Source organism: Phyllobates terribilis, unplaced genomic scaffold (genome assembly GCF_046119375.1).
Source record: "Phyllobates terribilis strain yellow unplaced genomic scaffold, ASM4611937v1 Scaffold_46__1_contigs__length_10046794, whole genome shotgun sequence".
Classification (NCBI taxonomy): Eukaryota; Metazoa; Chordata; class Amphibia; order Anura; family Dendrobatidae; genus Phyllobates; species Phyllobates terribilis.
In genome coordinates this window covers 7,482,548-7,497,726 of record NW_027362806.1, presented here as the reverse complement: position 1 = coordinate 7,497,726, position 15,179 = coordinate 7,482,548, and the positions used below count along the sequence as shown (strand labels likewise).

At 43.3% G+C, this 15,179-nt stretch overlaps 1 protein-coding gene across 1 annotated transcript in view; it reads right to left on the bottom strand.

Moving 5' to 3' along the window:
• Window positions 1–7,123: 7,123 nt before the first annotated feature.
• LOC141191469 (uncharacterized) overlaps window positions 7,124–15,179 on the bottom strand; it is a 126,707-nt gene continuing 118,651 nt past the window's right edge. The window contains exon 7 of the mRNA XM_073661371.1: window positions 7,124–11,345. Coding sequence (XP_073517472.1) covers window positions 9,586–11,345 — 1,760 coding nt within the window. The 3' untranslated portion in view covers window positions 7,124–9,585. The remainder of the gene's footprint in view (window positions 11,346–15,179) is intronic.

Here is a 15,179-nt window from a genome sequence, read left to right as displayed (position 1 = left end):
TTCATCCCGAAAAGTTGGACGATTGTCATGCGAGTGTGCGATCTTTTTCTCGCCTGCATCCGTTTACAATGCGTCATTAACATCGTCTTTTACTTACTATAATCCTCTATGTAACCTAAAGCTGATTACAAAACTAAGAAAACAATGTTATGTACAGATATCGATAGATGATAGAAAGAAGTTAGAGAGATGATAGATAATAGATTTCCTACATATAATTTCACAACCCCCCTACATATATAAATTTTCACCCTTTACAGCCTTTCCAATGGCATTAATGGCCGATAAGCCTTGTTTAACCTAACAAATAAATAATTAAAAATAATGATGTGCCCACCCCTCCCTATTTTTGTAACCAGCAAAGGTAAAGCATACAGCAGAGAGCTGATATCAGATTGGGAAGGTCCCTGGTTATTGGGCCCTTCCCAGCTTAAATATACCAGAAGTCTATGAGATGCACCAATTATGGCATTTTGCCTTTGCTCTTCCCAATTGCCCTGATGCATTGACAATCAGTGTAAAGTGTCTTGGGATTGATGTCAGCTGTAATTTGTCAAAAATCACAGCTGGCATCAAGCCCTGATGTTAGTAATGAATAGGTGTCTATAAGACACTCCCATTACTGACCCAGCAATCAAAAATAAAAACACACAAAAAATACTTCATTTGAATAAACATTTCCCAACACTTTTCCTGGTTCACTAATTTATTAAAAAACACAAAAAAAACATGCAGGTCTGACGTAGTCCACTGAATCCAATGTAGTCCACAAATGGATAACCAAAAAAACATAAAAAGAGGGAAAAAGAAACAAGGCACTGTCTCTCATTCAACAATTTATTAGAAAATAACAGGTCCAATGTAATCCAGTGCTTCCCACAACGTTCCCCGAATCCGTCGATAAAAGCCTATGGAGATTTGTTCTGAGTCTCCATAGGTTTTTAGCAGCAATCACTCCTGGGTCCCGCTACGCTCTGTGGGACTTGGCATCTCTGAACAGCGGTGACGTTGGTAACTATACTGCTCATCAGAGTCGCCAGGTCTAACAGAGGACAGTGTGACCCGGCGACTCTGATGAGCAGTATAGTTACTGAAGTCACTGCTGTGCAGAGCCGCCGGGTCTCAGAGTGCAGCAGGAACCGGGAGTAGCGGCTGCTAAAAGCCTATGGAGACTCTCCATACACTTTTATCAACGGATTCAGGGAACGTCATGGGAAGCGCTGAACTATGCCGGACCTGCGGGGGATCCATATTTTCTAATAAATTGGTGAACAAGGGACAGTATCTTGTTTTTTAATTCTCTTTTTATGTTTTTAAGGTATCCATTTGTAGACTACGTTAGATTTCCAGGACTATTATAAAGTGCCTAAGGAGATCTTTCTTTGCCTTTGAGATTGAGGCTATGTGCGCACGATCAGGATTTGATGCAGAAATTTCCTGAGCGTTTCTGCATCTCCTTGGCAGGAAAAATGCTGCGGATAAAATGTGCGGTTTTGCCTTGATTTTTTATGCGTTTTTTGGAGCTAAATAAAGTTATTTGGTGGACATTGCTTAAACCCTTGGATTTCCGTCAGAACTGGGTTCGGTATATTGGTTAATTTAAATGATTAAAGAATGTGCCTGTTGTATTTCAAATAAAGTGTTTGCTTTATGTCTGTGTGTTTATTTAACTCTTTACTTTACTTATGTTTGGTCATAAAAAGGTCTGATTGACATCTTGACATCACCAAAGAAAAGAGCTCGGTGTCAGCTACTGCCATTCACCCAATCACTGATGTCACTGCTGTAAAAGACAGCAATGTACACTGACAAGGAGTGTAAAATCACTCCTGTCAGTATATATTGCTGTGCAGGAGTGAGGTCACTGGGGTTGATCAGCTTAAGATCAGTCCCGGTGAGCTTACCACTCAGAACTTGAGAGTATTCCCAGGGTGAGGTCACGTGATCATCAGCTGATCGGTCACGTGACCAATCAGCTGATCGCTCACGTCACCACAGGTCCTGGAAGCACAGTATACTGCTAGGAGCGAGCGCACTACCAGCAGTATAACGCCAGCCGCCGGGAGGAGAGCATTGCTGGGACCGAGGACACCGGGGGTCGCTGGACAGGTGAGCATAAGGTTTTTTTTTCTCTTTTTACTTTTTTCTTTCTTTTTTTCACCGCGGACACGCCGGCTCTGTTGAAGAAAACTACTGCTCCCCTCAGCAGCGCCGCTCTCGCTGTTATCAGTGGGAGAGGCTTTTGGATGAGAGGAGTAGTAGTCCTCCTCTCCCGACCCAACCGTCCATCTTTGACAGTTTACATGTTTGGAGAGATATTGACATGTTTTTTCTTGTTTTTTAGATCCAATGTTAATATCCTATTAACCCCCTTCTGGAACATCAAATTCTATTTCCGTTGGTCCTACTAATTTGGATCATCCCACTCTCCCTCTTCCGCCCCATTGCATTTCCCATATCCACCTTGTATCCATTTAAAACATAGTACTCAGCCTCGGAACGTGATATCTCTGATCCATAGTATTATCACTAGCTTGGAACACATACTTCCGCCCATCTGGAAAGCACCATAGGCATCACATGACCGGATAGTCATCTACCTAGCAACCGATAGCGTCACTTCCGCCGTGGTCACAATTTTCCTATTGGCCGCGGTCTCTGCACGCTCATTGCATGCCTGTATAAAACACTTCCGGGTGCTCTCTGATACAGGCGCTGCACGCTGACAAGCGGTGAATACCGCATCAGGACGCCAGACCTAGGAAATCCTGAACAAATCCTATGGTATGCCTGTATTCCTCTGACACTGGGGCTGTCTATGATGTGGTGGATACCTATCTTATCTGTCTTTCTTTACAGTCCTAGATCTCTCTGGTGAGACACGGTGTCACACATCTGTCCTCTCATTATATAAGCTACACAGGTATATTTTCTCTTTCCCCTATATCTCCTTAACTCCCTGCCCAATAGGGAATGATTTAATGGCCTCTCATATCTCTCGTTCAGTGAAAGCTTTGTCTAGTACCTCCTGCTCGGGGGTCTGTAAGGAAGGAACGGTAGTGTCCATAATATATTTGTCAATTTTTGTTTCAAGACTATTAGGCGACACGTCGTGGTATTGTCCATGAATATTATATAGAGAGCTATAACAGCAATGAAATGCTTCCTCTATGTCAGTGGGGTTATGAGTCTATAGCCGGGTGCCCCCTTTATTCTGGATACATATGTCCTTTGTATGTGTGGATGTAACCTCCTTGTCAATGAGCGAGCACATTTATCTGTGAATTCATACGAGTATCTTCACATGGATCTTGATATTTTGTATATGTTTGATCTATTATAGACCTTAGCATCTTTCTTTTTTTCAATCAGATAATTTTTAACAAAATAAATAATTACCAACATTTTGTTTTTCTTATACAAACTTTGTGACAAAAATAAAATAAAAATAAATAACCACTAACAATACGACAACCGGTTTACAATGATACAAATCCCAATATCGCTCTATAGTACAAGGTTTTGGAATAGTAATTTTACATTTGTACATAAATATCTGAAATATTCCTGACTGATTATTTTTTCCCCTATTGGGACATCAAAAGAAAAAGAATATATCTAAGAAGGGACAATTATATGGACTGAGACAATTATTATTCGCTGACACCTTGGGTATAAGGATATAAATTCCTGGGTTACTGTAAGGAAATGGACAAACGGTCCAGTATAGTATTTCTGAGAAGGTTTTCTGAAGCCATACCGGGGGTAATTAACCATTGTTCCATATGTGTATGGATTTCTTGACAGCGTTTCTTCATATATAAGCTCCCTTTCCAAGCATAGTGTCATTTATCCTGGATTTTAGTTCTGTTATCGTTGGGGGAGAATTGTCTATCCAATGTAGTGCCAACAACTATCTGGCTAGAATAATATTCTGGAGCTAGCTATTGCCATATGGGAGTCTGGTCTACGTCCTCTCCCAGGAGTCCCAGGATACAGATTTTAGGTTCCAACTGAAGTTGTATCCCAAATACAGATAGTACAAGAGCGATCACCACATTACAGTAGTCGCCAATATTCCCACATCATATGTATCAGGTTGGCAGCATTTTGACCACATCTAGGGCATGTGTCATCAGTTTGTATTAAAATTTTAAATAAAATACTTGGGGATCTATATACCCTATGAATGAGAAGAATTTGGGACAATCTTTGTGTCTTCGACAAGGAAAGGTTAGGTATCAAATTCAGTATTTCCCCCCATTGCTCCTCAGCTAAGGGACACACATCCTCTTCCCATTTTGTCTTAACTATTAAAGCATATCCAAAAGTAGGGCCAGTAATTGCCTATAAATAAGGGATATTAGACATTTTGTATCCACCGCTGTAGCAATGGTATCTATTGGGTAATGTCTATCAATCAGTATGGCGTTTATTCTAGTTGTGTGTTATATGTGACGCGCCCCCTGGGCCTCTGTTGTGCAGCGTTGCGCATGCGGGGAATACCCGGAGCCGGATCTGATAGGGGTAGTAGTCCTCGTGGCGGTGACCCGGTCCGTGCCCAGGGTGTCAAACCAAGTGGCAGAACTTAGAATAAGATGTTATATTGTTCGACTACGCCACCCGTTGAATGCGGTTATGAAGCCGCCGCTGCAGGGCAGACCGCTGAGGCCGGTGGTACAGTTGTGCAGCGTGGATAGTATAACCCCCAACGGGAGGGGTATGGCCTCAGGGCAGCGGACGTGGATGATGGGGATAGCAGAATTGCACGCAGGCACTAGGAACCACTCAGAGACGGTGCGGTGTAGTTCAGGGTCTTTACTGGTGGCAAAGGTAGACCCTCCCGGGAGTACTGGCTAGCGATCGGGGCCTGGTCAGTCTGTGAGCAGATAGGATCTCCCCTGGCCAGGCGGAGTTGTAGGCCTCCCCAACTATTGTACTCTTCCTGGCTACCTTGCTAGAAGCGGGTAGAAGTAGCCCACGTCCCTGAGTGTACCGTGTGGTGCTCACCCGTATGGCCGGTGACTCGGGGCCTTCTGGTAGCCTCCGCTCCACGCCGGCGGTGCTGGTCCCTTGCGTGTGACCGTGCCTTCGGGTTTCTTGGCCAGAGGACCTGAAATCCCCTGCCGGTCGGTTTCTGCTGCTGGGTATGGATCAGTCCCCACAGCCTCGGACTCCGTGTCCGGTGAGATCTCTTCAGTCAGGACGAGCTCTACAGCTTCCAGTCTCTGACCCCTTTTATCACTGCTCCCACAGAGCTCCTGATCTTGCTCTCCCTGTATCTGCTCCACTCCAGACCAGACTGTGTCTCTGTCTGGGACTCCTCTTCTTCTCCTCTAACCCCGCCTCAGCCCCAGTTTATATAGGGGAAGTTCTTCCCCTCCCAGGACTGGGCAGGAAGTGTTGCATGCTTAGGGTTCCTGACCAGGAGACCTCCCACCTGCTCTCAGACGTAATATTGCTATTACTGTGGTAACCAGACCCCTGGGGTGCCACATATGCATGACGTATTTGCAGATATTGATAAAACATCCTATGTGAAAGTTAAAATCTGCCCTTATTTGTTCAAAGCTCTTGAATAATCACTTCCTCAAGAGTTTTGATACCAAACATTTACCCCTATCCTCCCACTCACTAACATCTTTTAGTTTCTGTAACTCTGGTAAGTTATAGTTGTGCCATAAAGGAGTATAGTTTGTGTACTTTCCAATTCCCAGAATATTTTTACCCCTATCCCAAACCTTATATATTAACTTTAGCTTAAGACATTTTAGGTCATTTTCTCGAGGACGCCCCATATTTAGTACCGAGAATGGAAGCTTCCGCTTGGTTCCTTCCATAAGTAACAATATTTGCGAGTAACCCATCCATGAAACGACCTTAGCTGCTTTCTAGCGTTAAGCAGGTCTGCGTATGTCTGGAGGGAAGCAGATCATTTATGTTGTTTGTCAAGAAGATCAATCCGCTCAAGCAAATGGGAGACTTTAGCTGCTTTCTCTTTTTAGCCGGCATCCATGTTTTATTAGTATCCCTCTGAGGACGCATTTGAGAGCTTCCCATTGAAATGGTAAGGCAGTTTCATCATGCTCATATTTGTGAAGGAGTCTATAGTCTCAAGAAGGTCTGAGACACAGAGTGAGTCTTTCAGCAGATTATCATTTAAGTTCCCACAGTTGAAGCCTTGGTGGAGTCAGGTATAGTCAGATAACAATATACAGGAGCATGATCTGACCATATAGCAGTCCCTATCAGAGATGTAGGTTGCCATGTAAGCAAGTGATGGAAATTTAATGAAAAGTCTCTACGGCTATGCATATTGAGTATAGGAGAATAATACGTATAATCCTTTACATCTGGATGTTGTATCTTCCATACATCGACCAGTTGGAAAGACCGGAGCACGTTTAGCAAAGCTTTTGGGTGATTTAGATTGGTGACTCCATCCCAGGAACCCTCTAAAGAAGGATCCAAGACAAAATGAAAGTCACCTTCAATGATGATAAGGTCCTACAGAAAATGTTTTAGTTTAAGTACTGACATCATGTCTTAATTAGGTCACAATTAGGGAGACAGAAGTTTGCCAAAGTCAAAATGTTGGAATAGATGGAGATCTTAAACACATACCTCCTCTCAGTGTCAGACAGTGTTTCTACAATGGTATGCGGCAGTGATCTGTGTCGGCCTATACTCCGCACCTTAGACTTCAAAACAGCATTTGTACTGTGACGCCAAGATGAATAATATCTGTTAGTAATCTGAGGTACAGTATATGATCGCCTCTAAAGTGGGTCTCCTGAAGAAGGAGAAAATGAACGTGTTGTTTATTCATATGATAAAACACTTGAGCTCCTTTCTCTCGAACATTAAGTCCTCTGACATTCAATAAACGAGTTTTGAGTTGTGTCATATTATATGAAAAAAAAGGAGGAGGAGAGAAAGATTAAGAGCAAAGAGGAGGTATAGATGGTAGATAGTAATGTCTACCTCTCAGTGGCCAAGAGGTATAGATTATGAATATATCAAACACTAGGAAATTACGAAACAAGCAGATCCCAATGCAAGTCCTTAACTGGGGGTTGTCTTTACAGGTGTAAGTCAAACCTTTAGTTCTAGGGTTCCTATTAGGGGGAACCATAGAATATATAGCGAGCAAAGTAATACAGCCTGATATTACAGTAATATAATGTGAACTCAAATTAAATGCCGTTATAAGATATTGTAAAGATCTGTGGTTGTGGGTTGTAAGTAATCACCTAGGCAGATTAACAATGCAACAATATTTTATTGATCACAGCCATGGTAATAAGCAATTCCAGGTAAATGGCCAAAAAACAGTTCTCTCAGTCCTCAAATTCCCAATCTGGGTTCAGTAGTTCCACTGGCTTTGTATAAGGCCATACTCACTGTCTCCATCCTCTTCCTCCAATCCTTTCACCCAACTCTCCTAAAACATGTCTGTCCTTTCTTCCACTGGGCTCAGTCCCCTCCCAGGTTAGAAGTGATCACACCCTCCCCCTTAAACATTCATTCTTCGCTAAACAATGAAGAATATTCTAGAAGCCTTCATCTGAGACTGCATGTAAGACCCCCTGTGGGGATGGCTCCACTGTGTCTACAATCTACACACACATAACGAGATTATTGGCTATTGGAACAATGGTTAGATACTCCTGAGATACAGATTAGTGGAATGCTGGACATTTTACAAGTGAATCTAGTGCTCATACTGACAAGTCAGCAGAACTATATAAAACATAACAAGTAAATCACTAATAAAACAAAATAATAATATTAACAAAAATGGTGGTCCGTTGCTGGAAAAGTATCATAGTCTTTAGAAAATGGGCAGCTCCTCACAGATATGAACTGAGACGTTCTGTATAGTGGAAGAGTGGCACCTAAAACTCTATTTAGATATATCTTATTATATTCTGAAAGAAATAAGTACGCATCTGCAAACTGTCTCTCTCATCAGGGAAAAGAAGATTCATTTCAGGAGCTCATATGATTGGCAGGTTCCTTTTCCGTCTGGGTGCATCACCATCAAATTCCTGATCCATTGAAAGCCTTCTGTGAGGTGCCGAAACTCTGTGGCAATGGTGGAGAAGGTGGCCAATCAGATATATGGATTCTGGGAATGTCCAGGACATCACAGAATGGTCTCATGGCGCTTTGATCTTTCAAAGTATACAATGTTCCATTTTTTTCGGACTTGCAGCTGGAAAGGGTACCACAGGAGTACATCAGACCATTTACCTAGAGAGTATCAAGTAGTGGTGTCAATACCCTTCTTTGAGCAAGTGCCATTCAGGATAGATCTGTGAGCAATTGTATGCGCTTTCCATTGAAATCACCAGGACCCAAATCCCCTGCTTTCCTCACAACGGCCTCTTTTACATTGGAAAAATGTATGTGACCGATAATGTCCCTTGGACACTCAGGATCTGGGCCATGATTGCCTAATGTACGGTGCGCCCTGTCGATCTCCAGCTCCTTATCAATAGGGTCACCAAGGATATAATTGAACAATGTCCACAGTGTTGGCATAATAGCTTGTGCATTGATGATTTCAGGATATTATTGTGATTTTCTTGGTCATCAATGATATTAAACAGACTGTTTATTTGCTGGCTGTGAAGATCCAGTGTTTGTTTCTGAGCATTTTGATGGCCACAACTTGTACGACATCATCCTCTTATCTCTGTACCTTGTCAGTAAGCTGTGATAGGCTAGAAGTGAGGGGACGTATTTCAGTTTTGCACGTGGTCTTCAGCCTTTGTATATATTGCTCTATCTCTTGTTTAGTAGGGATAGACGCAATATGAAATACAAATCAATTATGGCTTTCCCCATATTAAAATCCCCTGTGGCTGGGGCAGTATATTTCCCTGTGCAGCAAGCACTGCTCAGTATGTGGGCTTTGGTGAGAATACAGGGAGATTTGTGGAGATGTTTTCTTGTGAGGCCTACATTAAGAGAGAAGTTGGTGCAGGACTTACAGGCTTGAGCGGTCTGGCATCATGAGGGTTAATACTGCTTCTTTTTCCAAGCTGAGATGAGGCAGTAATGGCTCCAGAGCAGGATGATAAGACTTTCGATAAGAAACACTGCATATCAGACATGCTGACGGAGGTGGAGGACCTCAGATTAACCTCAGATCTCTTGTCTTTCTTTCTAATATCGGACGTCATGTTTAAGGCCAGAAATTGCTTATAATTCCCCCAGGAACCCGGTCTGAAGAGAGTGCTCTCATTGCTATGTCCAGGCCATATCTTTCCTGTTGATTTTCAATACGTCCGAAGGCGACGTTGATTGGGAGCAGGACTGTGTGATGTAATAACCTTATGTGAGCCCCAGAAATGCAAGTTGTGACACCAATGGAACGGCGCCACAACGGGAGGTGCGTATGAGTGTTTTTATTTTAAAAAGGCCAAACATGAGGAATGAGAAGGCGTTGTACTAATAGAAGTGGAAAACCCCTTTAAGAAGATACAATTTTTCGGTTAGAATTGAAATGGGCTTCTCCCCTGTGTGACTTCTCTGAAGTTTATTAAGAGTTGATTTCTGTGTAAAACATTTCCCACATTAAGAACATGAAAATGGCTTCTCACCCGTGTGAGTACTTTGGTGACTAAGAAGTGAGGATTTCTTCACAAAACATTTTCCACATTCTGAACAGGAAAAAGGCTTCTCCCCTGTGTGGGTTCTCTGGTGTATAACAACATCTGATTTCTGGTTAAAACATTTCCCACATTCTGAACAGGAAAAAGGCTTCTCCCCTGTGTGAGTTCTCTGGTGCTTAACCAGATTTGATTTCTGGTTAAAACATTTTCCACATTCTGAACAGGAAAAAGGCTTCTCCACTGTGTGGGTTCTCTGGTGATTGACCAAATCTGATTTCTGGTTAAAACATTTTCCACAATCTGAACATGAAAAAGGCTTCTCCCCTGTGTGGGTTCTCTGGTGGCTATGAAGAATCTCTTTACGGTTAAAACATTTCCCACATTCTGAACAGGAAAAAGGTTTCTCCCCTGTGTGAGTTCTCCGGTGGCTATCAAGAATCTCTTTACGGTTAAAACATTTCCCACATTCTGAACAGGAAAAAGGTTTCTCCCCTGTGTGAGTTCTCTGGTGCTTAAGCAAACCTGATTTCTGGTTAAAACATTTTCCACATTCTAAACAGGAAAAAGGCTTCTCCCCTGTGTGAGTTCTCCGGTGGCTATCAAGAATCTCTTTACGGTTAAAACATTTCCCACATTCTGAACAGGAAAAAGGCTTCTCCCCTGTGTGAGTTCTCTGGTGCTTAAGCAAATCTGATTTCTGGTTAAAACATTTTCCACATTCTAAACAGGAAAAAGGCTTCTCCCCTGTGTGGGTTCTCTGGTGGCCATCAAGAATTGCTTTACGGTTAAAACATTTCCCACATTCTGAACAGGAAAAAGGCTTCTCCCCTGTGTGAGTTTTCTGGTGCTTAAGCAAATCTGATTTCTGGTTAAAACATTTCACACATTCTGAACAGGAAAAAGGCCTCTCCCCTGTGTGAGTTCTCTGGTGATAGACCAAATTTGATTTCTGGTTAAAACATTTCCCACATTCTGAACAGGAAAAAGGTTTCACTCCTGTATGAGTTCTCTGATGTATATTAAGATATGATTTCTGTACAAAACATTTCCCACAATCTGAACATGAAAAAGGCTTCTCCACTGTGTGGGTTCTCTGGTGCTTAAGAAAACTAGATTTCTGGTTAAAACATTTTCCACATTCTGAACAAGAAAATGGCTTCTCTCCTGTGTGGGTTTTCTGGTGGTTATCAAGATGCGCTTTCTGGTTAAAACATTTCCCACATTCTGAGCATGAAAAAGGCTTCTCCCCTGTGTGAGTTCTCTGATGTCTGATAAACCTTGATTTCTCTGTAAAACATTTTCCACATTCTGAACAAGAAAATGGCTTCTCCCTTGTGTGAGTTCTCTGGTGATTAACAAGATTTGATTTATGATTAAAACATTTCCCAGACTTGAAACAAAAAAATCTTTTCTCCGCTGTGTGAATATTTTGATGTTTAAGAAAACTATTTCCATATTCTGAACGTGAAAATGGCTTCTTTGAATTAGGAGTAGTTTGTTTTTTAATGCTTATTTTGTGACTTTGATTTTCCTTAGTAGTCGGTAATGAATCAGAAGACAGGACCTGTTTCAAAGGATCAGGTGAAAGATCTTTCCTGTGAAGGGATGATGGTAGATCTGGAGTAATGGCATTCACTTCAATTGTATCCTCTGGGATCTCAAGATCGTCTGATTTAAAAATTGAAGATGTCAGCTGTCCCTCTGATCTCCTGGTACAGTCATCTGCCAAGAATAAAACCAATAATTATTTTTGAATAAAATATTCTTGAATTATATATTTTTTAACATTTCTACTTAAACTGTAAAATAGCAACTCATGTAAAAAAAATATTGAATTATTCACCAAGAAAATTACAGTTCACAGTGTAAAAGAAAACTTCATAGCAAGACCAAGTAGAGCGTGATGTTCAACTGTTTGTTCATTCAGTCTCCCAAATCTGGAATAAAAAGCCAAACAATGTTATATAGGTGTAACACCAGCTGTCTGCGGACTCCTCCCTTCTGGCGCTTTGCCTCCCGGTATAGTAGTCCATTTCTTACTACTAGAAACTCTAGCTGCAGAGTCAGCAGGACATACTCCTCTGTTCTTAATGCATACTTTTCGCGCCTCCAGCCCCTCTTAACCCACCATTGGACTACCCCCACCGACCGATCCTCCTGCTGCGCCTTTCTGACTTGATTACGAGTCAGTTGAGGGAGAGAGTCAGGGGTTACATTTGTCACTCGGCAGTACAACAACGGGAGCGCTTCACTGGATACTCCTAAGAATTTAGCACTGCACTGCATAGGGAGGGCATTAGTTTGATGTCTATGGCACAGAGTCTTCACCTCAGGGGCAGGGACCTCTATCCATCCTCCTTCTTCTTCCTCAGCGTGTCATGCAGCGTGTCCACTACAGCCCATTTCAAAGCCAGAAACTCCAGTTAGTGAGCTGAGTAGTTGCGTTCACTGGGAGTCAATCCTCTACTAATGTAGTAAACGGGAAGCAGACAGCCATCAAGGTCCTGATAGAGAATCCGTCCTAGTCCGTCGAGAGAAGCATCTACATACACATATGGTTTACTGGGGTCTGCATAGGCCAACACTGGAGTTTGGGTCAAACATGACTTCAGTTTCTCGAATGCAGGTGTCCATCTTTTCCCAAAAAGTTCATTAACTCGTAAATAGACTCTCTTTCCTGACCTTGAGGGGTGGGCTGTCCTCCCGGAAGGGGGATACCCCTTGGTAAGAGCAGTTAACGGCTTCGCAATCCGAGAGTACTGGGGTACATATCTTCGGTAATATCCACAAAATCCTTAGGCCAGTTTACAATAGCCTCCACTTTGGTGGGGTCGGTGGAAATTCCTTCTCTGCTGACTATGTGCCCCACATATTTCACAGTCGTCTGGCAAATCCGGCACTTGTCAAGGGATAACTTCAACCCAGCCTCCTTCAACCGATCCAGCACCTTGAACAACCACTGGTTGTGTTCTTCCAGAGTCTTCCCAAAAACAATAAGATCATCTAGATAAACCAGGACCTCACGTAAGTGCATGTCCCACACTACTTTGTCCATACATCTCTGAAAAGTGGCTGGAGCACCTGTCAGTCCTTGAGGCAGTCTCTGAAACTCAAAGAACCCAATGGGGCAGATAAAAGCGGTCTTCTCTTGATCTTCTTTTGACAAGGGTATCTGATAGTAGCCACTCAGGAGATCTAACACAGAAAACCATTGGCTCCCTTGCAGGCAATCCAAAGCTTCATCGACTCGGGGCACAGTGTACTGGTCAGGGACCGTACGTTTCTTCAAGGTACGATAATCCACACACATCCTGACTAACACCAAATTTACATGCACACTAGGCCACCCATGATACTGACCTATCATACAATGGGACATACCACTGAGGTCCCCAGGCTGATACGCCCTAATTCAAATTGTTTGGCCTTATTTCCCGGTATCTCCCATGTGTCCAGGTGGTGGTTTGTGTGCATGTAAATTTGGTGTTAGTCAGGATGCCTTAACCCCCATTCATGTTTCAGGTGGTGAGTCCTCATGTCGTGATGGGACACTTTCAATGACTCACCAGGGGGATTATGTAACACCTGCAGAGGGAATTTTCAGGGCAGCTACCGGTATACTGGAGCTTACAGACACTAAGAAGAGCTTTGCAGCTGCGGTTAAACAGGGACCTACAGACATTAACCGTTTTTCCCCTGAGCTGGAGTGGACTAAAATTCCCAGGGACCCTTGTTTCAGTCAGATGACACAGCCTGGGAGGATAGAAGGAGAGAGAGTGGATTGGATGAGGAGGGACTTGGGGGAGGGAGCTGGGCAGGAAGTGAAAGTGAAAGTTCAGAGAAAAAAAAAGAGCATGGCAGCTTGCTGTGAGGGACGGAGCAGTGTGGATCTGCATTCCTCTACGCTGCCAAGTGTGGCGGCCCCCTCTGAGATACCCGCGCTGCTGGAGAGAGCGCGGTCTTGTCACCCTCTGAAGCAAGTTACATCAAGGACTCGGAGAGTTCTACCAGCACTCCCACCGTATAAAGTCCTGAATACTGTCGCCCCCAGCTGGTGTCCAGAGAACCATCCGACCGTTTGAGACACACAGTGAGTGCCCTTCTGAGACTTGTGGTTCTACCAGCACTATTTACAGTGAGTACACTGCAACCCAGACTATTGACATTAATATTCATCTAAGTGCACCAACGGTTCTCATTTGCACGCCAACATCCGCGGCAACTGGGCCCCAACATTTGGACTGAGTTAAAACAAAAAGGGAAAGCCTGCTACATTATATTTGCAGGGTCGGAGTAGAAGTAGATATATGACTTTTATAGAGCACTGTTACTTGTATTGTATTCCTTTAAACCCACCTCAATTCTGCTGTATAGCAATAAACCTGTTAAACGGTTTTACTCCTGTTCCCTGTCAGTGTGTACTGAGCAGTGGCAGGGGCTTCCCGAATCAGCCACTGGCAGAAGATAACAGTCTTTCGGCAGTCCCAGAGAGAGAGCTAGAATCAAGATTCTGGTGGAGGCACTGCGCCCTAGAGAGGTGAGACCCCCCATAACACCCAGTGTACCGTGGTAGCCCTAAAGGGGTGTTACATAGGCAAAAATAATACCAATAAAAACTTCTACTCATCTCACAAAAAACAAGTCCCCACTCAGGTCCATCATTTGTCAGTGGAAAAACAGAGATTTTCACATTATTAGTGGCTTAAAGGCTCTGGAAAAGCAACTTTGTTTCTAAAAACCAATCCAGCAATATTCGTTCTCTCAAAGTGAAATCTCCCCCTCTCTTCTGAGCCTTGCAGTGCGCCCAAACCACATTTATCATCCATGTATTTGGCATTACTATAATGAGAAGAACCCACTTCATTTACAGTGTGTGTGTCTCCTGGAGCACAATCTGGGCACTACGTGTTGGGCAATAAAATGGCATATTTGTAATTTTCACTTTGAAACATCTACTGTGTGCTAATTTTCGGAAAGTGACTGTGGAGTCAAAGTAGTGACAACTTCTAAAGATTAATTAATTGAGGGTCATAATTTCAAAATGGAGTCAATATATGGGAATTTCTACTGGTCTGATTTGCTGACATTTTGTATGGTGTGGTGTGTCCCATATCCTCTGGGACCTGCTCCTGCGACGTCTGCTTCAGTCACCAGGTGCTGTCCTATTTATTCTGCAGGCGGCGCTGGTTATTGAGAAGACGTCGGGACCAAAAGTTCTGGGCGGCGCAGGCTCTTTCCAGCCACTTAGATTAGTTTGCATGGAACCAGTAGTACCATCCAGTCTGGCAGTATGGGTGTGTGTGCTGTCCAGCTGCAGTAACCTGCTCCCTACTTCTGGCAATTGGAAAGCACCGCACCCTACTAAAGCTGGTAGCATATTGCCGGAAGCGGCCAGATCCAGCCGTGTTCTCCTCTGGTTCAGTCCTCTGTGCTCAGCTCCCGGCTTGTGTATTTGTTTTCCATTGTGACCCCGGCCAGTTTACTGACTATTTTTGTGTATTCTGATTTTGTACTTTCTCTGCCCTCCTGGTTATGGCTACCTGACTATTCTTCTTC